This window comes from Fistularia commersonii, chromosome 20 (genome assembly GCF_037954325.1).
Source record: "Fistularia commersonii isolate RoL2024-O1a breed Wild chromosome 20, RoL_Fcom_v1.0, whole genome shotgun sequence".
NCBI classification, from domain to species: Eukaryota; Metazoa; Chordata; class Actinopteri; order Syngnathiformes; family Fistulariidae; genus Fistularia; species Fistularia commersonii.
Genome location: NC_141303.1, coordinates 10,211,301 through 10,238,443, shown reverse-complemented (window position 1 = coordinate 10,238,443; position 27,143 = coordinate 10,211,301). Strand labels below are relative to the sequence as shown.

General features: G+C 40.2%; 2 protein-coding genes across 3 annotated transcripts in view; one reads left to right on the top strand and one right to left on the bottom strand.

Moving 5' to 3' along the window:
- Positions 1-4,634, top strand: part of LOC147222880 (NAD(P)H oxidoreductase RTN4IP1, mitochondrial-like) — an 8,229-nt gene extending 3,595 nt beyond the window's left edge. The window contains exons 8-9 of one of the 2 annotated variants that reach the window (XM_086166830.1): positions 2,069-2,164; positions 3,745-4,634. In XM_086166830.1, the coding sequence (XP_086022956.1) occupies positions 2,069-2,164; positions 3,745-3,951 (303 nt within the window). In that variant the 3' untranslated portion in view covers positions 3,952-4,634. The remainder of the gene's footprint in view (positions 1-2,068; positions 2,165-3,744) is intronic. The other variant, XM_086166832.1, reaches the window with a different exon arrangement.
- Positions 4,633-27,143, bottom strand: LOC147222879 (uncharacterized). Its single transcript, XM_086166829.1, has 23 exons — positions 26,991-27,143; positions 26,762-26,833; positions 25,066-26,447; positions 21,266-24,599; positions 20,889-21,044; positions 20,204-20,242; positions 19,670-19,788; positions 18,455-18,599; positions 18,069-18,208; positions 16,912-17,038; positions 15,289-15,324; positions 14,798-14,958; positions 14,500-14,623; positions 14,200-14,345; positions 12,721-12,847; positions 11,820-11,849; positions 11,538-11,650; positions 11,052-11,184; positions 10,414-10,550; positions 8,688-8,811; positions 7,166-7,324; positions 5,981-6,146; positions 4,633-5,033 (listed from the first exon to the last, which is right to left on the bottom strand). Exons 2-23 carry the CDS (start codon positions 26,807-26,809, stop codon positions 4,945-4,947), a joined length of 7,035 nt encoding a protein of 2,344 aa, XP_086022955.1. The 5' UTR covers positions 26,810-26,833; positions 26,991-27,143; the 3' UTR covers positions 4,633-4,944.

Here is a 27,143-nt window from a genome sequence, read left to right as displayed (position 1 = left end):
TCGTTGATGTTGGAGTGAGAAATTAAATGAGCTGTAAAATTGTTAAAACAGAGCTCCTTATCAAAGTGTTTAAAAATATTTTAAGTTAACCCCGGTATCTGGTAATTGGTCAAGCTGTGGTGCACATTAGGAGTCGATTTATGAGTAAACAAAATATTTTCCCTTCCTTGTAGCAATATATCTCTCCAGGTTGTTGATTTTTATTTTTTTCGTGAGAATTTCCGAAGAATATGGTTTCAAAGATGAATCTTGCTTCCCTAGTGCCTAAAATGACTTTGAATAATTCAATGGCAATGTCATTTGCAAAAATAATTGCCTTGCTATTCAACATTACCAATAGACACAATAATAAGCAGTGTTTCACAAAAGATACTATATTATATCCCATAATATTTTAAGTGAATTCAGGCATCCATATAGCCAGTATTTTCAAAACAATCAGCAACTCAAGGAAAACTGAAAAAAGCACTAAGTCATCTGGAAAAAATGCCTTTATTATTTTAGGTGAACTGGCACATTTCGGAGTCTGAGTCGACAGAGCTGCATGTGTGCAAGCTTAGTGTGTGTGTTCCTCCTCGCATCGTAGTTACTCTGTAGGTGACTCAGTCATACTGTGTTGGGAAGTGGAGGCTCAGCTGGCAGTGTTGGGTACATGGGGACGTGATTGTGCGTGTGTGTGAGTGTTGAAGTGGGGGCGTTGGTCTGGATATGTGTGCGCATTTTTTGGCTGCTGAACCAGCACTATTTGATGTTTGTGCAGATTGTAGCCAACTATCTCCCCCCAGCAAATACCCGTGTTTGTGTGTGTCTTGCCAAGCCTCTGGGCCCCTTTGTCCATAGGAGCAGCCAGCTGGTCAGTTTCCTGAGGTTCAGCAACGGTGGTCACACCCTTAGAGCTTCTTTCTGATCAGCAGCATCACAGCACAACTGAGCCCTCTAGTGTTCAATGCCTAAGCCTCATTCATGAACCAAGGAGAGCACTAGAAGTCAGGATGGTTGCATCAAGTGATATCACAAAATGTGAACATGATAAATCTAATTTGTAAACCTTTACTTTTTAAAACTACGAAGTAGTTAACAAAGAAAAGTAACAGAAAGGAATTTCCATGGATGAGAGAAAATACATACATATTTGCCTAGATTTGATAGCTTTTTTGAATTATTAAGATAATTCAAGTGTTTGAAGCTAAAAGCATTATCTAAACAGTAAATCTTCACAGTTTTCTTTTCCGGACTACAAAAAGCCCAACAGCCTGAAGTGATAGGCTGAGCCATGGACAACCAGAAGGCTATGATCACATCATCTATGTGTGTGACATCTCTATATGAAAGTGTGCTGCTGCAATATGGCTTTATAGACTTAAAGTCTGACTAGGGACCGGGGGACGTAAAATCTTGGAAGTCAGCATTACATTTTAAAATCAATCTGCAAATATACAGCAAGCCAAGAAAGTGAGGCCAAATTTAAAGCAGTGTCAGCAGCAGTTTGAATCAGTTGAAGGCACTGAAGATAAGCACAGTGAACATTTTAAAAATCTGGTGGGAAACCTTTTGGGAAACCATGCTAGTTTGGCTCTAAAAACAAAAGTCCACAACCAAATAACACCCAATTTTCTAAAATCTGCCACTGTATTTTCCTCAATATATTGTGCCCACATTGTTTTTCTGCTTCCTTATTCCTTTTTGACACAAAGAAGGAACAACCAATGTTAAGACAACTGTTCTGGCTTTAATTGTTACAGTTTTATATGAAAATTAGAGCATAGTAACTGGTCAGTTCTTGAAATGGCTGCTGATTAGATATTTAATGAGGATTCCTTTTTGAAATTTGAAAGAGTATTTGAAAAGTCACTCCCTTGGAATATAGTGTATTTTGGTTTTTAATGACTTTGCTATTTTTTGTAAAATTTCAGCAACAGACTTTCACTGAAGGGTTCACCATGCAAAATCTTGGTGAACATACATTTACCTGTATCATTTCAATCTTTTCTCTCTGAAAGCTTCCAGACCTAGTTAGCCACTGACTTTCCTGATGTTTCCTAATTTTTGCCTTCACGCTGTCTTTTAGAATATTGTGTCAAATGGCGTCTTCTACCGTTGGGGACTCTATTCTCCGGATGGACCTGCCCTGGATGAGATCAGCGAGCTAGTGGATGCTGGGAAGGTACTTCTGTTTTGGCTGAAGACATACACACTGTTGTGGTTGTCAGTCAGTACCAGTAGTAACAACAGAATAGGAACATAAACATTAATGTCAAGCCAAGGAATGAAATTCATGCAGCGATGAAAACTATACAGCAGTATGAATATAAACATACCATAGATTCCATACATGCCATTTTCAAGGCTCCCTTGCTGCTTTGTTTAGGCGTGAGTATGGCATTCCTGCTGTGCTGGTTGGTTGGTAGGTTGGTGGGGTGCACAGTTGGCTGTTGGGTGACTGAGTCAGGCGCCAGGAGACGATGAATGGATTTTAAACAGTGCTGAGCAGCCATTCGCAAAAGCGTGTCGGACCTCGGTGCTTTGTCCTGGGGGCTTATAGCAAGCAGCACATTTTGACCAGTGGCGGGAAGCTACAGACGAACACTGTCCACCTGCACAACCACACCCGCGCACTATCTCTGCAAGTCCTATTCTCAATCAGAAGTGTGGATGGTTTCCAGCGTGATACCACTGCGCTCATTCATTGTTAGCAACAAGAGATGCTGACCAGAATAACAAGCGTGGCTGCCCATGTTGTGGAACCTGATTAGGATTGTCCAGCCTCATCACATTCTATACCCCTCCCTCATCTTTTTGACATGCAAAAAAAATGAAAGCAAGGGTGATATAGCATTTAGAATTTTTGTCAAATATTTGGTCATTTAAATTAAACTATGTTGGGGGAAACTAAACAAACTTTTGAAGGTGTCACGAAAGAAGGAAAAAAATCAGTAGTCACTTTAATGATTCTGGTAAGCAACAACAATATGCAGTTCGTGCTGATCTTCCTCCCAGATCAGTACATCTTTCTGTGCTGTAACTTGAGCTGACCATGTAGGAAACTCCTGTCAAGTCGGGATTCTCAAAGAAATTATGTCAGGGTGAAAGGACCTGGAAGAGGATATTTGGGCATTCAAGAGGTTCCCTAGAGGAGAAAATAATACCCTGACCCACTGAAGTGCTTCAATCACTAAATTGCTACCTGCCAGCTATGTCTCTTAAGCATGTCCATGTTCCAGATTTAGATTGTTCTTGTGAGATCAATGATGAACATGAACCATTAGTACAAGTAAAATATTTTTTTTTAGTATTAATAAACTATTAATATTGTTTCTATACCTCTTTGACTTTCCATTACTTTGAATACAATTATGCCACTGCCAATTTCTAAATCAACAGATTAGAATGGATTTGTGTCCTGAATTTTACCACCCATTGATCACTACCAGAGCTGCATAATAATACCCTCAGATTTAATTGTTTTTTTCATTAGCCACATGCACCCACAGGGTTTCATGAAAATTAGCCAATTATTTGTCCTTAATCTTGCTGACTGGTAAATTAGTTAACATTGTCCAAATGCATAAACCCCCAAGCAAGGGTACTTATGAGGGAAAGCAGAAGCTGAAAATGAAAATTCTAATGCATATCTCGTCAGTCTTCTGAGAGAATGCTGAAGCCGGCAGATAATCTAAATGTCTCCTGATGTATTTCTGCATATCGAGCTCCTGGTGCTGACATTTTTCTGCTGGTTCATCACAGATCTTGCCAGTTGTGGAAGCCCAGTTTCCATTTACCCAGGTGCCCCAGGCCTTTCAGAAGTTGGAACAGGGCCACGCCAGAGGGAAAACAGTTGTCAGGGTGACGGAAGATGACAACGGGCGGGCCGAAGAGGTGGCCCAGAGCACCGGCAGCACAGAGATGGTGGAGTCAGAGCAAGACTTGCAACAAACAGCAAAGCAAACGTAGAAAAATTCTTGATTCATCTAGCCTTGTAATGTTGCTCTGCTGGCATCCACAGAGCATCTGTGGTGAGGAAAATTAGTGGTGTGGCTCAAGTGTGTTATGGAACTAGGCCAAGAATTGTTGTTTTTGTTAAGCTCTTCTCTATTTGCTTCGGGTTTTCCAGCACACTTTTGCTATTTACATCTCAGTCATATGACTGTTATTACCCACTGTGTCCTAATGGAGGCCCAAAGGCTGGCATCCAAGTTGTAATTACAACCAGGCTTTCAGTTGTTTTTCGATACACAAGATCTCTCCTGCAAAGAAGTCAGTTGGAAATATTTACCGTGAGTTCTTATTACGATGCCAGGTGGATGCACAAGCTGGTTGGAAAGAAAGAAGTGAATTGTTTTGTTTTGTTTTGTTTTTTTTTTGCATTTCACATTTTTCTGTTTGTTTGACTTTGCCCATTTGTGTTTATCTGGTAACCATAGGAATCTTCCAGCTTGGTTTCATCTCACAAAATGGGCACATTGGACAGAAGTAAGACTCAAATCTGTAACATTTTATATGTGGTCACAAAATTGTATACTAAATGCATGTGTCTACTGTAAAATGTATTTATTGAAAAATACTTTCATTGCTCTGAAAATAGCAATGTAAGACAAATATTTAAGCTCACCAAATAAAGACTTTCTGAGTGAGTTTTAGTTTCTGCAAGAGTATATTAATGTAAGAACAGACATATATTGGAAAATGCGTTAACATCGTTTAAGTTAAACTAATTAAAAGAATAAAATAGAAAAATTGTAAATCTTCAGAAATATTACTGGTTGTGTAAATACAAATGTTTCAAGTTCAAACCTCACTACATGGGTGTTAAGTGAGTTGTAATACATTCGTACGGATTAAGCTATAAAGTTCACTTCCACGGAGGAAATGCAATCATTGCAGCAGGGTCATCAAATTGGAAGGCACAACTTGTCTTAGGTAATGTCCAGTTCAGCAGCCTACAGTTCAAATGATCTCAACATTCCACCTTTGGTGTAGTTTCTCCGGATCAGGCGTGTTAAGGATCACTAGGTTTTTGTCGTAGTGATGTCCCCCTGGAAGATAAGCATTTTTTCATTAATATGACCGAAACTGAGTAGGATTTTCTTTACTGCATTTGAAACCCTTATGCTTAATATTACTATGATCATTCTATTTCTTTAATGTACTTGCATAACCAGTATAGTTGTAACCACGGTACAATATCTCAGTAAAAATGGACAGCAAATAAAGTGCCATAAAAAAAACTCAAATGCAAGCATCATTAAAAATGAAAAAAAAAAGTACAAATACAATCAAATATGAAAGGGATTGATGGCGAAGGTGAAACAAGGAAAATAACAAAAAAAACCTTTAGAGGGTTATATTAAAAAAATGATGTCAGATATGTGACAAGTTTGATTTTAGGTTAATATTAGAATTTCCAGATCACATGTAGTTGATTTCATAACAGTCCACTGCTGCCTTATGGTTGGTCTGCTAGTATCTTCTTGCCATATTGCATACCTTATTAATGCTCAGACAGTGTAAGCAGCAGTGCATTTTTGCAGTGAAATATAGTTTGTACAGTTGTTATATTTGCCCACAAGGTGTCACTAATAAACAGTCTTCAAAAAAGCCTCCAAGAGGTGGAAAATAAACAAGACGTTGTTTACATTCAGTATGGGTTTGGAAAAAAAGGGTCCTGTCTTTGGATTTTGTGACGAGAATGTGCAGAATTGAACAACTGTAGATAAGAAGACGAATGCCTATTGTTTTGGAATCCAATATGTGACATAATGTTTGTGTTTATTGTTTTTGGGCAAGCAGGTAGAGAGGACCTTGCCTGACCGTCAATCAAAACCTGAATCCAAAGACAGTATTGTTCCACCTTAATTTTCTGTAACTGGAAGGGATCTTATTTAGATCTTTAAAAAAGAAAACATTCCAACTTTTATAATGTCTATCAACCAAACAACAACTTGTTTTATTCAAACCCATCACATGTAGGACTTGGACTCACCTTTGACCTCAAGAACCAGATCAGGGGAGGGCATGTAGCGGATGAAACCCTCTGGGGTGATGCTCCAGGTATGGGTGTGCTTGTTGTCATTAGCTGGAATGAGGCCCACACGGCTTCCAGATAAGATCACACTGCCACTGGGACCCAGTGGGCAGCCATCCAGCAGCTAGAACCCAAGAATCAAACATTGTCATTGTTCATAGCGCCTCCATAATTATACTTCTTTTGAGCCTCAGGCTGTCCTCTATTACTGCCATTGTTCTGTAGTTACGGTGGGGAGAAAAAGTATTTTATACTCTGCTGGTTTTTCAGCTTTTCCCACTTACAAAGCACATAGAGGTCCGTAATTTTATAATCATAGTACATAGGTACTCTTCAACTATAAGTGAAGGAATCTAAAACAAAAATCCAGAAAATGTATGATGTTTAAGAAATGAATTAGCATTTTATTGCATGACATAAGTATTTGATACATAAGAAAAACAGAATTCAATATTTGCTGCAGACACCTTTGTTGGCAAATACAGAGATCGGACATTTCCAGTAGTTCTTGACCAGGTTAGCACACACTGCAGCAGGGATTTTGGCCCACTACTCCATACAGATCTTCTCCTGATCCTTCAGGTTTTGGGACAGTTTCTGGGAAATAGGGATTTTCAGCTCCCTCTAAAGATTTTTGAACTTCTTCCATTTTCTAATAACAGTTGCTGCCTTCTCACCAAGCTGGTTACGTATTGTCCTATAGCCCATCCCAACCTTGTGCAGGTCTACAATTTTATCCCTGATGTCCTTACACAACTCTCTGGTCTTGGCCATTATGGAGAGGTTAAAGTTTGTTTGATTGAGTGTGTGGACAGGTGTTTTTTAGACAAGTAAGGAGCTCAAACTGGTGCAGTTAATACAGATAATGAGTGGAGAACACGAGGGGTTCTTAAAGAATAACTAATAGGTCTGTGAGAGCCGCAACTCCTATTGGTTGGTGGGTGATCAAATATTTATTCCATGCAATTAAAAGCAAATTAATTATTTAAAATTTATACAATGTAATTTTTGGGATACCGTCACTCACAGTTGTAACAATGATAAAAATTACAGACCTCTACATGCTTTGTAATTTGGAAAATATGAAAAATCAGCAGTGTATCAAATACTTGTTCTCCCCACTGTATAAACTTATAGTGGTACCTTGCAACAGAGATGTCCACTGTTGTAGAACCAGATCTGCTCAAAACCATCGGTCTCCTCTGCTTCTTGAATTCGTAGTAGTTTGACCTCCTCCAGATCTCCAACCACTGACATCATCAGCCCTGTCTGCCTGTTCCTTAGACGGAAGTGCACTTTCTTCTACTCAGAAAAACACAACACATAACCAAATACAAAGGTTCACAGCTTTTCCATCAAGAGCATGTTACATTCTTCCTGATCAGTAAGAGAATGCTGAAATGTCATTGAGTTAAGGGTAAAAGAATTCCAAAATCATGATTAACAAATTTCAAGGACAGATTTTAAGACAAATGGCAACACACTGCATATATTATGAGTTAACCAAGGACTTCAAATATATTTCATGACAGTATTATAGCCTGGCAAATACTGTTACACTAATGCTGTAGTGGGTTTTGGTGAAGCAGGCTGATGTTTTATGTAGCAAGAATCATAGAGGCAGATTAGACAGTGTGTCAAGTCAATACTTCTCAGAATAAAATAGTAACCAATTCTACTGCTATTGTCAGGAGCAGCGTACCACAGGCAACTTGTGTAGAGTTATCTTTAAAAGATCCAGGCAGACAATATGTTCCAAAAACCAGGTGACACACCTTGAATGCCAGCAGTGAGTTGAGATGCACTGATTGCAAAACATTAGCAGGATCCCAGGACAGGCCTACTTAACCACTACTGAGGCATTTTAAGAAGATGAGGTACCACAATCGTAATGGGGGGGGGGACTAATGGATATTACTATTAATTTTCCTGAAGTTGGACCTTGAAGACGCATTCAAGCTAAAATTCATTGGGATCGTTGTTGGTATTATTGGTATTTTGAAAGCTGCTTCATGTGCAAGCAGTCACATCAATATCCCAGCACCATGTTGAAGTCACAGTACAGGTTACAGTACATACTGCTATTTTCCAGCAGATGACACTTCCATTTTAGGATTTATCCTCCGAGAGATCGTGTGAATGAGTCACCAGTCAACCGCCCACCATGCCGTCCCCCCTTAAGTCTCGTATTTGGGCAAGAAATTGTTAGTTGAGCAAAAGGTAGGGGCAACCATACAGCTGCATCTTTCTTAATGGTCTGCTGATGAAACTGCCGGGGACAATATTCAGCAAGTCCTGGGACACAATTAGTCTCAGTGTGACCGGAAAAAAACATCACAGGATTTTTAATCTAGGGCCCCGTTTGTGTTGCTGATACAGTTAGTCTTCAATCATTTCATGATGATTCTTTCACTGTTGTGGGTTTTAATAGGAGTCGGAAACTATTTTGCCAGCTCTCCATAGGTTAAGAAGAAACCCAGAAGTTTTATTTTAACTAAGCTAGAAATTATATTGGGATCATTAACCTGTAGAAAGACCTATGGATATGATGTGACAGAGTGGAAGAATAGTGCATTAATTAAGATCCAACACTGTCAGAGGTGCAACAATAAAACTTAGTGCCATTGTCAGACAGTGTTGCACAGACTGTGTGAGTCTTTTGTACCTGCATAAGTGGGCGAAGAGAACCAATCTTGTTCCATTTGCTCAGCTGGTGCCAGTCGGGAACCTCTCCAGGTTTCAGCAAAATCTGGGCACCGCGATAGTTGATTCCCTCATATAAAATCCACCTAATAAAAGAAAGACATAAAAACTGGCAACTGTCAAAAGGTAATAAAACCACAGACCTACTAACAGGGATCTGCTCCAAATACTTCTGTCTGGATTTTTATTTATCTATCTATTTTCTTTCTTCATTTTGAAATCTGCCTGTGCATGTCCAGTACAGGAATCAAGGCAAAAATCACACCTTTCTTACTGATGGTTTTAATCTTTGCAATTGTTGGTTCCTGCAAAATTTCCATGGAGGTTCTCAGTAATCCAGGTCATAGTCAATTTTTGTCAAAATCTTCTTGTCATGGCAACTGGACTTGATTTTCTTCCCTTGAAGATGTTTCGCATCTCATCCAAGAGGCTTTTTCCATTCAAATGGACTTTGGGGAGTTTCCGAATCTAATCGTAACTTACCCCAACCTTAGTGGTTAAATTCAGAAACTCCCCACGGTCCATTTGAAATGAAGAAGCCTCTCGAATGAGAGGTCAAACTTGTTCATGGGAAGAAAAGTCCAGTTGCTACAACAAGAAGATACTGACAAGAATTCCTGTAACATTATCGAATCATTTTCAAGCTTTTAGACTATTAGATCCCGGTTCAATAAGGGTCACAGACAAGGAATAAAATTGAAATATTATTTCATCAGAAGAACTTTTTTCATTGTCAAGCTATTTCACTCTAAAATATACAGTATTCCCAAATATCATTTAGTCATAATTTTTTGTGACTTAGAGTGATCCAGTATAAACATCGTTTTTATGCTTGTGAGAGCAAAGTTTCCGTTTGAAATCTGTCTTTGAGTCCACACCGTCTTGCAGCACTTTGCCAGATAACATAATAAATCGCCCTCAGCCTCATGGTTATCAAATGTTGTGCTGCAAGTTTCCATGGTTTTCAATGGCAGTGTTCTCTGGCTGATTGCCCCTTTCTCCAGCTGCAAGAATGTACCACTCTAGAGATCCCACTGGCAAACTGGGGGCCTTTATTTCCTCAGCCAGGGCTCACACCTACAGTCTGAATTTCACACATCAGCAACAGGTTTATCACTCCATCTGCAAGATAGGATGTGCTGACCCTGCACTCGGCCTCAGAATAACAACCCCAAACTGCTCTACTTATTTACAAAACAAATGAAATAACACTCAGTGCATTTTCTCCAAGCTATTAATTCAAACATAAATATAGTCATTCAAAGCACTTCCTTTGTCTGCAAAGACTTATGATCAATATCATCTCTTTGAATGACTTTTAAAGATGGGGACTCAATGCAGATTGATTCATCCTATATAAATAACTTAGAAAGCTTGAATAAAATATAGGGTATGTCTGGTAGCAAGGTAATAGCTTGAGGTGATGCAAATGAATTAAAGAATATCTGTTGTGAGCAAATAATGATCATTCAATAGTTTGTGCAAAAAAAAAAAAGAGATGTAATTCTTTTAAAATTTCTTGAAGGAGAAAAGGCAAAGAAAGTGTTTTGGGTTTATACTTCACTGGATACACATACACAGACTGTCATGCATGAACCTATCAGATGGAGGCTAGTGCAGAGAACTCAGTTATGGCTGGGTAACTGCTTGATATTCCAACATCTGAGCTGCAGTTCCAGTGTACTCACATGCCTCCTTCCACAAGCAAGGACTGGACTCGACCACAGCCTGTTTGTTTCAGGTTGACGGATGCATCTATCAGGACCACCCGCCTTCCCTGCAGACCACGGCGCTCAAAGAGCGTGATGGATGGCAGTGAGAACTCCTACAGGGTGGGAGAAAAAGAGATGGAACGTACATTAAGGAGCAAAGTGGGTGGAGAGCATCAGGTCATTCAGACTGAAATTAAGGTGGTTCTATGGTTACCAGGGGAACGGCTGACTGCTTAACAGGTGCTTTAACAGATGCTGTAATTAATGTTGATTTGTCTCAACATGAAGCAAATATTGGCCGCAGTTTTGGTTTTACATGGGCATGGTATCAAAAATCAACTTTATGGAATATGGCGTTCAATATTATTTATCCCTCTGAAGGACTTAAGTCAAATATTAAGTTATGTGATTCTGAGAGAAGGCATTACTCCATTACTCTCATAATACTATGTAACCGTCCTTTGGTTCCAACATCTTCCCATAGAACGGTTTGTATTACAAGAAATACTAGAAAACTGGAAGTGAATCTCCCCAAATTTTACAAATCTCATGTAGCAAAGCATGTTGAGACGAAAAGCTGTTCATAAAAGTACAACAGTTAGTAATCAACTCACAAAGCCAACAGGCTGTAGAGACAGGATGGAAGATGTATCACTGACAAAGCCCATTGCACTCAGATCTGCATACTTCCCCTCCTCCAGCAAGTACATTCTGCCGGTGAAGTCCTGGCCCTCAAATGCCAGCCAACTGAAACAAACAAATGGTTCAATTCTTTTATACACAAACATATGCAGGATAAAACTAATTTCAAAGAGCAATCAATGTTCACTTGATTGAGGTAATATTTGCATGAAGTATGGTGTAAATATGGTGAGTACATGCTCAATTATATTGAGCATGTCAGTGGTCAGCTGCCATATTCGAGTGTTATAAACTTAACAAACAAACAAACACAAGATATTGAAGGCCTAACTCTATAGTGCCTCAAGAGTTGTTGCTATGTTATTTACAAGAAGCTAAATGGCAGCAAAGGATTCCAACTACGATTCAGTATCTCATAACAACAAAACATTTCTTTTAAACAGTGCTGCATGACTCACCTGCCGGAGAGAACCTTGCAGGAGCCCACAGAAAAGCCCTCTTGCAGTGAGGCCATGTTGTTCTCAAGTGCAAAGCTTGAGCCTTGAAAATCAGGATCTGAGAAAAGCTGCACCTGGAACACCAAGATCACAGACCTGAGTCGACCACTCTGAACACCACACACACACACACACACACACACACACACACACACACACAAACACAAACACACACACCTCACCAGGCTCTCATCTTGCTAAGAAAAAATCATTGTGGTATCGTCTGCTGCTGTACTCACATACCTTAAACCTGGCCATGTGCTCAAAATCATCCTGAAAAGAAAAAAAAATGGACTCAAAAAAAGCATTAAAAAAAGCAGGACCATTAGAGTCCTGCTGGCTCGGTGCCCTTTCTATAATAATAACCATGGCAGGGATCCTAATGTGATCATGCTGCTTTGAGACACATTCGAATAGAACAGAGTAGAATGTGCCTATAACTGTCTCACAATGGGGAAGTTTCAATACATATAGAGGAGGAGATGTTATAAAAATGAAAGAAATGTTTCAATTTTGATTTAAGTAATTGCAGTAACTGGTAAATGAAATGATGAAACGTTCTTGTGTTTTCCCTTAACTAGGGATAAGCATGATAATCATTTCTCTCCTTGGTGTTCTTGCCCGTTCGCATCCATTTGGTTTGAAACTGGACAGCCTCCTGATGAGTCATCCTTGTAATATGTCATATGACAAAAGTTTTCCCCTTACTCCAGGCAGATTCACTTGACTTTGTCACTCGAAACCAAAATATATTCTTCATCTGTAAAACTCTGGTTGCCAGCCCATGTCTAATTTTGATTTTGGTCACAAGCATAGGCGTTGCAACACTCACATGCCTTGAAACTCCTCAATTAGCCAAACTGCATGATAATGTAAGGGGTAAGAGAAAGCCCATTTATATATATATATATATATATATACATATATATATATATATATATATATATATGTAATGAATCAAACTTCATTGGCAATAATGAGAATAACATTGTTGATATAATGAAATTGAAATGATTAAGCAGCTTATCACAGTTTAAATCTGTTGCTATGAAAACATCAACAGGAAGAGACACTTCTGTCTAAAAAACCCCCGCAACGCAACACAAGGTACAATACAAATTTTTTATAGGGTTGTAGCACTTACCAGTACCACAGGCATTACTGAGGCAATTTTGGGTTGCAGTGCCCCCCAGTCCTCTGGGCATCCATACAGGCCTTTTGCCAGGATGTAGGACTCACCACAAAAGCCTGGCTCTTCAAACACAACCCAGCTAAGACAGACAAAAAGAGAAGGGAAATAACTGTCTCTTAATATTATAATGCCATGTTAAAAAAAAAAAAAAAAACGCCCTCCTTATTTATCTTAATTAGTAATGACAGTCACTTGTGCACAAAGGTATTAGACAGCAAAGAAAGCAAAAGGGTTCACAGTGTGAGCAGCCAAAGAATTCATTGGTTTAGGTATGTCAAAAATTTGTGTTCAAAGTTGAGGCTAATAGCAGCTTTAAATCTGATCGCATCTCAGCAGCTATGCACTGCATTTATGCTCCTGGCAAATGCAACGTATCATGAGCTGCAGTGTGTGCTTTGTGGCCCCTCAGTTATTCCTGGTTGCTATACAGACAGGCCATGTTTGCATTTGGTGTGTATTTGTACTTCTCCTTACATGCAGGACAACAAGCCTGTCTCTAACATCAACAAGGCTGAACCAACCCACTCCACCAATCCGAGGCTCCGGGGGTCAGCAGCGCGACGTGGGCGAGGCAGTACAACGTAATAACAGGTTGGCAGCTCTCAGAAATAACCCTTCGCTGTTTGGTGAGTCTTGCCTCTTAAAGAGAACTAAATGTTCCTCTCGTAATTATTCTCCATTTTGTTCTCCCTGGAGTTGCTGCAATCATGTCCTGAATTTCATTATTCTGGTTGTCCTTCTGGATTTGTTTACTTCTACATTTTTTCCATAATTGTATAATAAATTCAGCCAGTGCAGAAACAGTGTGTCTGGAGTCCATTGAGATGAAGATTTCAAAAGTCAGGAAAAGAAAGGGTTTTCAAACTAAGTAGTAAAAGTATTCTTTTTTTTACAAAAGAAGGCATTCCTACAGAAAAAGCATGTATAAAAGTAGAGTCTGAAGTACCGGTCAAGCAATAGTACAAGCGACTCAACAGACTATGGAACTTTTCTTCATTGCATGTCTTCACTTTAACACTGGTAAGAAAGAGAGGGACGCTCCAAGGATAACTGACACTGACAGAAAGCAGGAAGTGAGGTGCAGCAGACTAAACATTGGTGAACAAGACACATGACTTGACATGTTGGCATGGGCGCATCAGTCATCGTGGTACACACCTAAGCGGTAGAGAAAATTCATTGAAACTGAGTTCCCAAGTAATTATCAGGTTGAAACACGGGAATGCCTCAGAAAGAACGAGCAGTATGTTTTGATCGGTAAGGATTGTCAGACAAACACAGAACAGGTTTGACAATTGTATTCTGCGCCGTGCTGCTGGGAAACCTTGACTGTGGATGAAGCCAATCTGCATCAGCAGGAGGGAAAATACTACAATAAACTGACTAATCATTTCTGTTCAAGCAGCGGGAAAAAAATATTAAATCACTTACACCCCGCTGATTACTTCAACGGACTGGGTCTTCATGCCGTAACCTGTGTCTTCCATGTTAATAACAGGCACAGTTAAGTCGAGGTCCTTTCCCAGCTGCCCAAAATCCTTCTCACTGAACATTTTGAGGTGTGGTGACATAAAATCCTGCAACACAAAGAAACCCTTTAACTTATGAACTTATATTTTGGAGCATGTATAAAATGATATCCCTAAATCTATGGCAGTTGAACCACAATTTTATTATGTGCTACTAATATTCTTTAGAAACCTCACAAAAACATGGGGGGACAATACTCACAACCAGTATCGGTCTCAGTGACAGGAGCTGGTCGGAGCCTCCCCAGTCGCCGCAGTCTGCGTACTCTCCCTCCTCCAGTATGTGCTGCTGGCCCTCAAACCCTGGCTGGCTGTAGCCCACCCACCTGCAGGAGAAAAACATGCAATTCTGTCCTACCGTTTCAACTGTATGAATCAATCTCCAAATGATCATTTGGCAAGGAAACTGGACTTAAAAAAAAACTTTGCTCCAAACAGAGATTACCCCCCATTTGATCATGTGCAAGCAAATGTTGTAAAATATGAAATTGAAAACTCACAGTCCTCCAATTATCTTTAGGGAGCCGACAGAAGTCAGCTTGTTTGAGTCACAGATTCCTTCATCTGGCAAAGAATGTCTTTCACTCTCACCAAAGCTGAAAATCTCACTGTCAGTTTCTAAACAGCAGCCCTCAAATCCAGGCTTCTCATACACCACAGCCTGCGGTGAGAAAAGGAAGAGACTTATATTTTGTCACAGTCTCCTAAACTCAAAAACTTGGTCCTTTTACTTGTTGTCATTGTTAAGTTTGTGATATGAACATAATTTCTGACAGAATAAAAATACCGGGGGCCGGCCCTTTTTCGAGCACGTGTGATTCCCAAACCTCAAATCGACAGTCAAGAATAGACTTAATAGTGAAGAAGGAGACATTTTCACTGCTATGTGACACACATGAATGACATCTGCTTAACTTCATGTTAAAATCTGCTATTTCATCGTTCACATTATCCTAATTTATACTTTATGAGAAAGATGCATGATGACTACCTTGACTTCAGTGGGATTTTCAACCTTGAAACCTCCCTGGAAAAGAGGTAGGGTTGTATCAGCAATGTTTATGAAACAGACACACAAATACAGAGTTGTATTTCACAGAAATGATGACATTATGAAATTGCTGTATGTCAATCATGAGTTTATTTTACACTTTCCTATTGTGTACCTCTATGAAGAGTGCTATACAGAAGACAGTTATTACACAGCCAGAAAACACCATCACAATAATAAATCAATTTTGAGTATCACTCAAGCTTCTTCTATAGACTCTACCAATAACACAGAGGACAAAGGGTACCGTAGAAACACCCTTTACAGTGTCAATATGTAGTTCATACGTTCATAACATATAGTTATGAAGAGAACTAAATCCATTTTTCCATCTCAAGACAACCACTCAGCAGAATATTAAACAAAAAGATTCACTGGACTTTTCTTTCTTCTTCCAAATTGTACAGACGGTGTCAACTGACCGCAAAATACAAGTTTCTGGAGTGAACTGAGGAACTGGGAAACATGTGACCGTTGGCGTAGCTGTGACTTTACAAATTGGCTATTACAGTTTGTGTCCAACCCTTCTGATTGGGAGTTGGAGCACAAAAAGACTGATGAGAATAAAAGATCCGATTGTGGTCTCTAAGTGATGGACTAACATTCATTCAAAAGTTTGAATCTGGTGATAAATCACTGTCAGCAAATATTGTTGCTTCTTTTCATCCCTTATACAGGTAGAGTTAGAAAAAAAAAACCCTCTCTGGTGTTTGTAGTTTCACAAGGTCCTTGAAATATCTTAACTGAAGACACTTAAACAGAATCTAGAAAAATCACATGTATGAAACAGTAAACAACCTCCATAATTGTAGGCATGGTCACCTCAGCTGCTAAACCAGTAATGTATTTTATATGCTGATAAATTTAAGATTTTACTTGCTTGAATTTAAAATCCTGGCTTGAATATAAAATATAAAATCTGTGTTGCCATCGCTGCATTGGAGTTTAGAGATATGTTGTCTGCAGAAAGTCTATTCAGTATTAATTGCAAAATCCGCTCTCTAATAAAAGTGAATGGACTCAGGACCTGCTACCTACCCATCCACTTCATCTAAATGCCATTAATGGCTCATTAGACCTTGAAAACATATTTGTTACATTCTGATCATGGTAGGACCCTGGGAACATTAAAAAAAACACCTGAAAACTCCTGAGAACACCTAAGAATGCAATTTTCAGGTACTTTGTGATCAAGTGTCAGACAAACAAGCCACTCATCAGTAATTGTGAAATACTGAGTGGGGGGAAGTTCAGACAACTGGTATCTGAGGAGAATTTTATATCTCCTCGTCAGAGACCATTCAAGCTCTCATGTTAAATGAAAAAAGTTACCTTCAGAGTAACGTAAAGTAACCCTACTTTGTGACCTTCAAAGTAATGCAATGAAAAGTCATGTTACAAGCTGGTTTTAGTCTTTGATAAATATGACCGGTTAGAGACAATATTTAGATAATATTTAACACTTTTGTTCCAATTCACCAGGTGACTACAGGGAATAAATATTCTACTGAATTGTACACTGTATTGTGATGTATTGTTGTAAAAGAAAAAAAAGTTACAGACCATTTTGAGTGGTCTGAGAGATCCGATATATGGTGATGAGAATCCCCACGCCTCGGGAAAGGGGTAGATGCCTGGCTCAAGCACGGCCAGCATACCCTGGAACCCAGGATCACTGAACACCAGCCAACTAAGGGTAAAATGCATTTAAAAAAAAGATAATTCTTCACATTATGCCTCACAGCAATTAAAAATAAACATGTCTGATTAAATTATGTGGCTTGTGAGTCATTGCTTGGCAAAGAACAGATTGATACTTGAACCAGCACATAATTGTGTCTTCAAAGTACAGATTGACATTTCATTCATACATTAAGCAATCCTTTTGAGCATTATACTTTATTTCGTCATTTGACATGATCTATGGAAATTCTGCTGAGAACAAAAGGTGCTTGTCTTACCACGGAAATTAAATTTTTCTTGATATTTTATTTCACCTTGAGAAGGCTCTCCTGAATGTATGTGAACATATACCATCCGTCGCTGGACAACAAGGTTTATTCTACGACTACTGTATTTGAAAATATTGAGCATTCAACACAGGGCTTCCCTGGACAACTTGCCAATTTCACAGGGGTTTAAGAGACGAGCAAATTAGGCACGAGAATGTTATCACTGAAAACACAATTTTGTGGACAATTTGATAAATGCTGAAACTATTTCTGAAATGTTGCTTTTCGGCCAAAGGTGCCAAGGTAAATAAGGAAAACAAGCTTTGGTGGGAAGCTCTAATTTCCTTCGGCATACGTTCTATCCAAAATGTCTGCAAACATGTAAAAAAAACATTCTCCCTTTGAAGACCTATCATTTTTCCTGGAATTCCAAACATTTTCTTTTTCCATTTTGTCCCATCCTGTTCGTTTTACTTCCACACATCCTGCCTACCGTATGTTCTCAAACAGGTTTCAGCAGGACAGACATTCCTGTGCAGGTAGATTGTTACCTGTCAACTCTGTTTCAAAGTTGATAACTAACGGCATCCAGTTAAAAACACTACTGCGAAGCAAAAGCTTCTGAGTCACCTAAGCCTTAAATCGTAATAGAGCCTTTCTTATGGCAGCCTTTTCTTATTGCAATAATAGAGGATCTGATTTATCATTGTGTTCATTACTACTAGGCTTTGCCAAAACTGATTACTTTAATCAAGTAGCCATACTTACAATCCAGAGTGCACTTGGATGGAAGCAGTACTCAGTGGTATGCCAAATGAGCCTGTCTCTATCGTGTCATCATGGTAGGGTGTTACTCTGCCGTGGCCCTCTGGTTCAGTAAACAGATCAATATGAGGGATGTTGTAATCCTACAGGGAAAGAGAAAAAAACTCTGAAATGATCACTTGTTGCCCAATGCCATTCCCCAAGCCGGTCCTTAAAATATAGCCCAATAAGCAAAGTCCCTTCCGCATCTATTCAGATCTGAGAGCCTGCAGAGAACCTGAATGGGACAATCTTCACATTCTAAACCACATTACAGAAATTTGACTATATTTAGCGTAATGTTGCTGCTGCAGAGAAGGTAAAGCAAAATCTTTAACGGGTGCACTCACAGACACAGCGAGTCGAATAGAGCCGATAACCATTGGTGCGTCCGTCTCCTGCTGAGACTCTGCCCACACATTTGTCAATTCACTCCCCCCCTCCTCCAAAGCGATGGAGCGGCCCTGGAAGCCAGGGCTCTCATAGAGAATCCAACTGTAATGCAGTAAAAGGGGTAATCACTTAGTGAAAACATGTCACTGTAGGTTGAAAAAACACTTGGTCAAATGCACGTGAGAAGAAGGCCAAATGAACAAAGCAGCCCATTTTGCTTTGATTAGATGTGAATATTGATGCCATTCTCCGAAAAAGCAGTTCATACTGGAGTAGCACAAAGGTAAGGCACAGAGGCAAAGGGTTCGGTTGGCTCTGTCCTACTGCACCAAAATAAGACTGATCTTATTGGACGCTAGAGTGTTTCTTGGCTGCACATAGCCATTTCCTGTCTACTGGTTGGAAAGTACCAAATTGGATTTTGCTAGACTAACTGCTTTCCTCTTCTTGGCTTTACGCAAAGCTTAGTTAAGCCAAACTAAACTGTTATCTGTAGCAATAAATGAACCTGACAGATGCCAGCATAACCTCCAAAGCCAGAATGATTAAATAATGCATTTATGAATACATAAATACATATTAATTTATACATTTATAAAGTTGTGATTTATTTGTTACAGATAAAAATGTGTGTGTGTGTATATATATATATATATGTAGAGAGAGAGGGAGAGAAAGAGAGAGAAAGCGACAGAGATGGATATATATATATATGTATATATATGCATATATATATATGTATATATCTTCTATCATCTTAAATATTTTTATTCCTATACTTTTTGATATAAAGACTGAAAACACAATAATATGTAAAATGTAACAAAAACATAGCTGGTGAAATTCATGCAATTATAAAAAGACAATAGGGCCACAGGCTGAGGAACCATGTCACTAATCATTCTTGCTACTCCAGTGTCAATTGAGAATTATTGATGAGTGACAAGACATAGCAAGCATGTGATAATGTTTGTGTTGAATGAATCATTGTGATAGTATGTCAGTATTCCTTGTCCTTGAGATGTGTGCAAGATGTTGAAGAAAAATCAAGTGTGATCGCCGATTGACCCAATAAACATCAACATTACAAGTGTACTTGTAATGTTGTACTTGTCCTTCAAAAACCTTTTCAATAAATAGTCATTGCAATAGTTTGGTTGAATATTACTTACCATCCTCTAATGACCATCACAGATATCAAAGGTGAAAACTGAAGAGAAGTGGCATCAACAACATCCCTGTAAGTCTCATATGTTTGGCCAGTGAACTGAGCTTTCTCAAACAACAGTATCTGCACAGAAACATCAACAGTCAGGATCACCAAAAATACATGAATCAAAGAATAGAATTCAACGAATGAATAGAAATAATCATTTGTAAAAAGTACTGGCCCCCTTGCATTGTGCCAGGATTCAGGAATTGGAGGAATTGACCTGATTGAACTGAGCTTTCCTTTTAGCTTAAAAGAGCAGTTTTGTTGTGTTGGCCTCAATGTAAAAACACTACACTTTTATGTAACTTACCATGTCTAATGAACATATGGAAAACACAGGTTTAGAAATGTGGGAAGTTGAATTTTGGTCTTTGTTTACCCTTAAGAACATCATATGAAAAGCAGATGTGTTCGCAGCACATAGACTTGCCTGTCCTAAAGGCTCACTAAATTTAGTTTATATTGCATTTGAGCAGTGTGGGGCATAATTTACCTTCCCAGGCCGCTTATGAAATCCCTTGGCAGCTCTAATCTGGAAAGCCAAAAAAAGAGAGTGACCAAGACAGTAAATATCTATGACCTGATCAAGTAGCAAGTCTGCATGCTCCCTTTGCTGATGTTTTCATTTCAAAACAGCACGGGGGAGACAACGTTATTGTAATGTTGAACTATCTTAAATTAGTTGTCTGTGAAGGTTCTGTGTTATCCAGGTCATGGCCAATAATTGTCAAATCTTATCATGGCGACTTGGTTTCTCTCCTTGGAGATGCTTCCACCTCTCATCCTCGCTTCTTCAGTTCAGAACTGAAGTCTTCAGGGAGAGAAACTAAGTCCAGTTGCCACAATAAGATTTGGCAACTACCTTAAATAACTGTTGAACTAGATCTATGACGTGTGACACAGGAACAAATGGGTAAAATCCTTGTTTGACTCTTAATAAGCCAGTTGATAAAACATTAATCACAATTACTTTTGATAGGATATTTTAAGATTTTTTAATCTCAATCTCTCTTTGTACATCTCTCTATCAAGTGTGAAGACATTGAAGAGGAGGACTTATATCAGTGGAGAATTTCAAAATATGAACTCCTTAACAAACCCTCAGAAGAAATGTACAACATAAATTGAAAAAAATAACTATTTTCATCCATTTTGTTATAGGTACTGGGCAAACTTACATTATTATTAAGTATCCTTTGTGGCGGAGCAAGGGGCTCCTCAAGGGGCGTTTGACATGTGGCTGGAGGCATACCAGGTAAACATGGAACCAGACTATCACAAAGCCTTGCACCTTGTGGAGCCTCTTCAGTTGAGCCTGGAGGTTTTCCAATGATCTGATGCATGAACAAATAACCATTATATCGAGGTAAGGCCCGTTTGTTCATTCTGCTCTTCAGACAAAACTACACAAATATTTTCTTACACTTGGGGTTTTATACAATCCAATGTTGTAGCTAATAGTATGTACGTCTGCCTTAGTTCCACTTATCTTGGAAATGTTATTGGATTCAAATTCACATTTGTTTAAAGTTAGAGATGATTGCAGCAAACTAACCTTTTTTTGAGGCATATCCTGTCCTTGTGTGCTCTGCACTGCTTCCCGAGGGAGATACTTCTCAAAATAATCCGGCAGCTTGATGTCATTAAAAGAGGGAAGTGGAGGACCTGAGTCACTGACCACAGCCTTTGCAGCCTGGGCCTCGTCTTCAGCAGCAGAAGGCATTCCCTGCTTGGTCAGATTGTCTTTGACTTTAGCTGTTGCAGAAAGCCGGAGGGCTTCGCTGGGAGTTGGAGGGCTTCTCTGGGAGCTTGCGCAGGGTAACGCATCCCCAGTGTTGGTACTTTCTGATTGTGCTTGAACATCATTTCTTGAGCCTCTGAAGCTGGAGTTGGTGAGACTACTGATGACACTGCTCCCTTCTAACCGTGATGTTACTTTAATGTCATCCTCTTTCTCTTCCTTGACATCTTCCTCATCCTTGACAGATGTTCTGTCCTTCAGGTGAGAGTGGGTGTCCAAGCTACTAAGCAATTTATACCTGTCAGCTAAACTAGCCCTGGCAGGCTTTTGCCCACTCTTTGTCTCTGTTCTTTGTAGCTTTGCAATGATGCTTGGAGATGCATCCAAAGAGAACTGTTTCTTCCTCCTCAAGCCAAACTTAAACTCCTCAGGGTCAAATGTCTTCTCAAAGTGGTCTTCCTTTATAGCTGGCATCGCAAAGGGTGGTTGGGGTGGCCGTAGGTGGTTGTGTTTGCGAGGCGGATGGGAGAATGGAGCACAAAGCCTCTTAATTTTCTCAACGAAATTCTCATCATCTAGCTCATTGGACGTGTCCAGAAGATTGCTCTCACTAACTGAAGAACTCAACTTGGGGCCTGAAACTTTAAGTCTCTGTTTGGGAAAGTCCAAATCCAACCAGCTAGACGGGACATCCTGGTGTGTTGCCAAGTCATCTTTGCTTAGTCCTCGTGGCTTATGGAGTTTCTTTCTGGATGAATCCGTAAAAGACACTGGGATCAACATATTAGCCTTTAAGGAAGTAGTATCTGTTACCGTTTGATGTGGCTTGATCTCAAAATTTTCATTTTTGACCTTGTCAAGCTGTCTACCTGAAATGATATCTTCTTCAGCAGCAGAAGATGGCTCTGTTGACTGAGAACCATACTGCTTCTCATCTGTCTTCTCTATCACATTAACTGAGGAGCAAAGTCCTGCACTATCAGAGGCACTTAGTGATATTTTTTCTTTGCCTTTGAGAACAGTACTGTCACTTGTGTTCTGTGATTCCCCAAGCTTTAGGCATCTGGGAGCAGGATTCATTGTATCTCCAGATTTGACGTCCGAGGCCAGTGATTCATCAATTGATCTTTTATTGTCGCCACCCTCGCCTGTCCCCTTGTTGTTGCCAAACTTAGACGTAGACGCGGGAGTGTGCTCCTTCAAAGATGCTGCATTATCAGCCTGCACAGTCGTCAATGGAGGATCATGAGAGCTTTTCAAAGTTGTTTCCTCCACCAGTGTAGCTGCTGCGTTAATAGCCTTTGAGATGGAGCCATTAACTCCATCTGTGGGTGAGTCAGTAACTTTGTTTTGCTCTGAAACACACTCAGCTGTGGGTTCAGCTGCAATTATGACCGGAATTATCCTTGTTCCCGGGCTCTCTGGGAACTTTGTTTGCAACTTAGGCTGATTTGTTGCTTTTTCTCCCTTACTGGACCCCTTGTGGCTCTCACTCCCGCTCCAAGCATTATTACTCTTGGTAACAGCACAGATAACACTCTCCTCTGGAAGCTTAGTTGGTGTCACACTCACATGTTGCGATTGAGTTAAAGGCCCCGATGATTCTGTGACAAGCTCTGGATGGTTGGCTTCAGTTTTTATTTGCTCACTAAGGGACTGTGTTTCCTCTTTTCTACTCGGATCCCTAGCAACGATTTCTTCTTTTTTTGAAATTCCATAATGCCCACCAAGTGCATCGTCATCCGTTACAGTATTTTTTTCCAATAGTGAGCGCTGCTGGGGGTTTTCTTTGCCTCTTTTTTGTGTGTCTTTTTTGTTCACATTCTCTGGCTTTTCTAAGTTACCAAAACCTTTATCCACGATGGGACCTATTATTTCAGGGCCCTTGTTTGGTGTTCGTTCTGTTTGCTTTGTTTCTTTTGCTTTTGATGAAACTGCCTCTAATTTAGTTTTGGATTCAGGCTGCTTTTGTAATTCTTTATCTACACTTGGACCTATGACCATTGCATTTTCTGCTCCTGATGAAGCCTCAACAGGCTGCCCAGGAGAAGGTAAAGGAAGCTCGCTGCTGTTTTTGGCACAATTTTCCATCTCCTGTTTGAATGAGAGGTTGTTTTCCCCTGCTATTACCTCATTTTGGGGTAAAGTAATGGCAGCCTTGTCAATAGACGTCTTTGTTCTTATGCTTGTTGGCGTGGGATCAGGCCCATCGTTGCCAAGAGATGGTTCAGGTAAAACTTCCTGTCTGTTGACCGGTTTACTAATCACGCCTTCTTCAAATGAAGACTCTGCCTGCATGTTTTGGCTATCAACTGCTACCAGATCTTGATTTAATTCTATCTGTCTGGTATCAGAAACATCCTGTTTCTCTTTTTTCTTGGACGCTAATGAACGAGTGCCCTCCATCTGTTGCTGTACAGCTCCTTTAGTTTCAAATGGTTCTGACTTTGCTTTATTGTTGTGGTTACTGGGACTGGTCGGCTCTTTGCTTTTTCTTCTCTTGGGGCGTGATCCCATTCTGCTCGCGTCTTGGGACTGTGGACTTACAGTATTGGTCAGTTCAGAAGAATTGACTGTCCCCTTCGCGGTGCAATCTGTTTTATCACCAGGCTTTCTAAGTTGATTATTTTCCACAGTGGAAACTCCGACCTCATGAGCAGCGGTGTCCTTTCCATCTTTTTTCAGCGTTATCTTTGGCACTGCTGCTGTCTGTTTCTGCTCTTCAGTATCCAGTTTACCCTGATTGTCCTGTTCTAAAGTCTTTGATGCAGTACCTGTGCTAGACGTCGTGGATTTTTTAGTAATTCCCAACATAGTTGACTTTTGAGGTAGAGCGGCTTTCGAGTCTGGCACTGATTCCCCAGCAAAATTTTTGACTCTTTCCTTGATATTTACTGAAATCCCTTGGCTGGGTGATGCAGAGATAGACCTGTGTCCCTCAGCAGATCTCGATCTCTGTTCTGATAAAAAAGCGTCTTTTTTCAGCCTTCCAGAAGCGTTCCTGGCGGGCGAGACATCAGCGCTCCTCGGGGTTTGAAGGGTCTTCATTTGGCTTCTGACAGCCTGGCACTCAAACAGGTTGATCCTATCTGCAATCCGGCCAATGGCTGCCTTTGGCTCCTCCTCGGTTTCCTTCAGGTCGTGCAATCTATGTATAAAGTTGAAGTTAGTTAAGAACTGACCACATTTAAAGTAGTTCTCATAAAAGAGAAAGAAATAATATAATATGATAATTAAGTATTAATTAATGAGCTTAACTTAACTTGACCTACAGCTTATTCTGCTCTCTGCAGTGAAAGTACAGGGCTGAACGGGCTGCTATGACTCATGTCTAAGTTAACTATTGATACACCTGAGACATTCTGTGCATGGCAGGTAACTAACATTCCTGTTTAGATACAATGCTATGACATGATAACGTTGAAAACATCTGGGCCTTGAAATCAAAATAAAGTCTAGTGATGTAGCATTAACACACATTGTAAAGCTTTTAAACTTTAGAGGAAATGTGACTGACTGTCACATTTCCTTGACATTTGGTTTTGGTTTGTTTCATTGTATTACAAATCTCTTGTCTCTTTCATTTAACCGGTCACATTTAAAAGGAAACTTACTTCAGATCAGCCTCTGTTTTCGTCTTCTTGCTTGCTTCCATGTTATCTTTCTGTGATGCATTCAACTCCTCGTTCTCGCCTTTTGAACTTTGCTCTGGTTTCAAAGGGACGCACTTTGGAAAAAGCTTCACCTCACTATGAGAAACCTTAATGCTCCTGCGTTTGGACTCCGGTGTCTCTGTTTTCCTTTCCACTTTGTAAAAAGTGGTACTGTCCTCCTTGTCTGCTCCCTGCGCAGCCACACATGCCCGGGTGTCCGAGGTAACTGAGTTCCCGTCCTGGATATTGTCCACAGGGTTGTTTGATTGAGGGCAAGAATTCTGTCTTTCCCCTCCTCCAGGTGAGGTCAGGGAGGTGGGGTTGTCATTGGAGGGAGAGTTTATTGATGACTGCTCTCCCTTGAGAGATTTTAGACTATTGCCCTCAGGACTGGCTACTGGATTATCAGATGTAGAGAATTCATCTGGAAGTTGAGCGTCGCAGGGTGCTTGCTCTCGAGAGCTGCTCTCCCCATCCGCTTGGCCATTCTTCCTGTATTTCTTTTTGCGTCCCATGCTGTCTTTATAGTCTTTGTCAGGTTCAGTCTTTAACTGCCAGTCTTTCACTGACTTCTGAGTTGCTTCCTCAGGACCCCTGTCATAAATTTGGGACTCGGCAGACGGCAACAATTTTGGAGATTTGTTCTGAGCGGCTGTTGAACTTGAGCTCTTTGATGAGTCAAAGCCTTGTTGCAACTTTGCCTTAGGTGAGACCTGTAAGTGCTCGCTGACTTTAGTGCGAACCACAGCCTGTCCAGTACAGGTGTTCTGGCCAAAGTTAGTCACGCTGGTCTCTTCCAGGTACACATGGAGAGTTTTGCCTGTCTGGGCTCGTGCCTGTTTCTGGGCATGAGGCTGGGTGTGGTCCTGGTCAGGGTTGCATGCCACTCCCTGCTCGGAGGAGGGGGAAAGATTCGTCAGAGAACTGGCATTCTTCTCACAATTCCCACTCACTGAAGCAACTCTGCTAGCCTCCTTGCCCTGCCCTCCTCTCTTCTTCTTGTATTTTCCTGAGCCCTCCTCTTTTGGACCTCCCTCTTCTGGCTCTCTGCAGCCTCTGCGGGCAGACTCTGTGGCGTCCTCCTCTTTACGGGGGAAAATGTCTTTTGAGAGACCCAGACGATTTGGATCGAAGCTTTGTTCCTTCTTTTCCCACTTTTGTGCGCTTGCCACGGCTCTCACAGGCTCCTCACACTTCTCTTCTCCCCCTGTTTTAACTGCCTGATCTTGAATTTGGGGGCCATTTTCAGCGGGACTCTTGGGTCCCTTTCCCTTCCACGGAGAGAACCAGTTCCCGATGCGGCCCAAGACCCCTGTATTTGACGGCTCCTCTGGATCATCAGACTGAAGCACAACAGAAAAATTAACAAACTTTAATGTTTGACTTACGTTCAGTGACAATAAATACACATGCATCCTCATAATCAAAATATGCATGTTTTAGAGTAACGATAAAGTATTTAACACTTGGTAGCTGAATCATAATTTGTCAATAAACAAAATAAGGAGTGCAGGATTAGGATACTACAAGTACTGATTGTTTACTCATAGACTTTTTGATTTCTTTGTTTGCTTGTTTGTTTGTTTATTTTTTAGTACGGCCATGCACCTCACAGCATAGCAAAACATGCAGGAAGGCATATAACCTGAGAGCTTACCGTGGAAAATACCATATCATTCAGACTCTTTATGTAGGTTGTGAACATGATTTTGGTTTAGAACATAAACTCCTACAGAGCATAGAACACAAACAAAAATCATTCCACAAAGACAAACCAAAAGCAGTGAGAGAGTGAAACAATCAACAGGATATCTTGCCTTAGCAGAGTGACAGATCAGAGTGACTGTAACCAAGAGCAACCAGGATCAATTCAAAGATCAACTCACCGATAATTAGAATTGGAAGAAAACTTTTCTTGCCCCTCCACCCCCGTCCCCTTCCTCCAACAGATGAACGGCTGCTACTCTGTATAGTTTCGGATTTGCACTAAACTGCATGTTTCAACGATGATCGTGCTGCGTTCAGTTGTCCTTGCATGC

Bases quoted from the DNA above. Each gene is read 5' to 3' on its own strand.
- LOC147222879 (XM_086166829.1), bottom strand. From the start codon at position 26,809: ATGTTCACAACCTACATAAAGAGTCTGAATGATATGGTATTTTCCACG. The intron at 14,959-15,288 runs GTAGTCATCATG...TTCTCACCGCAG, and splicing joins AAAATCCCACTGAAGTCAAG to GCTGTGGTGTATGAGAAGCC. The intron at 12,848-14,199 runs GTAAGTGATTTA...TGTCTGTCTTAG, and splicing joins GTTGAAGTAATCAGCGGGGT to CTGGGTTGTGTTTGAAGAGC.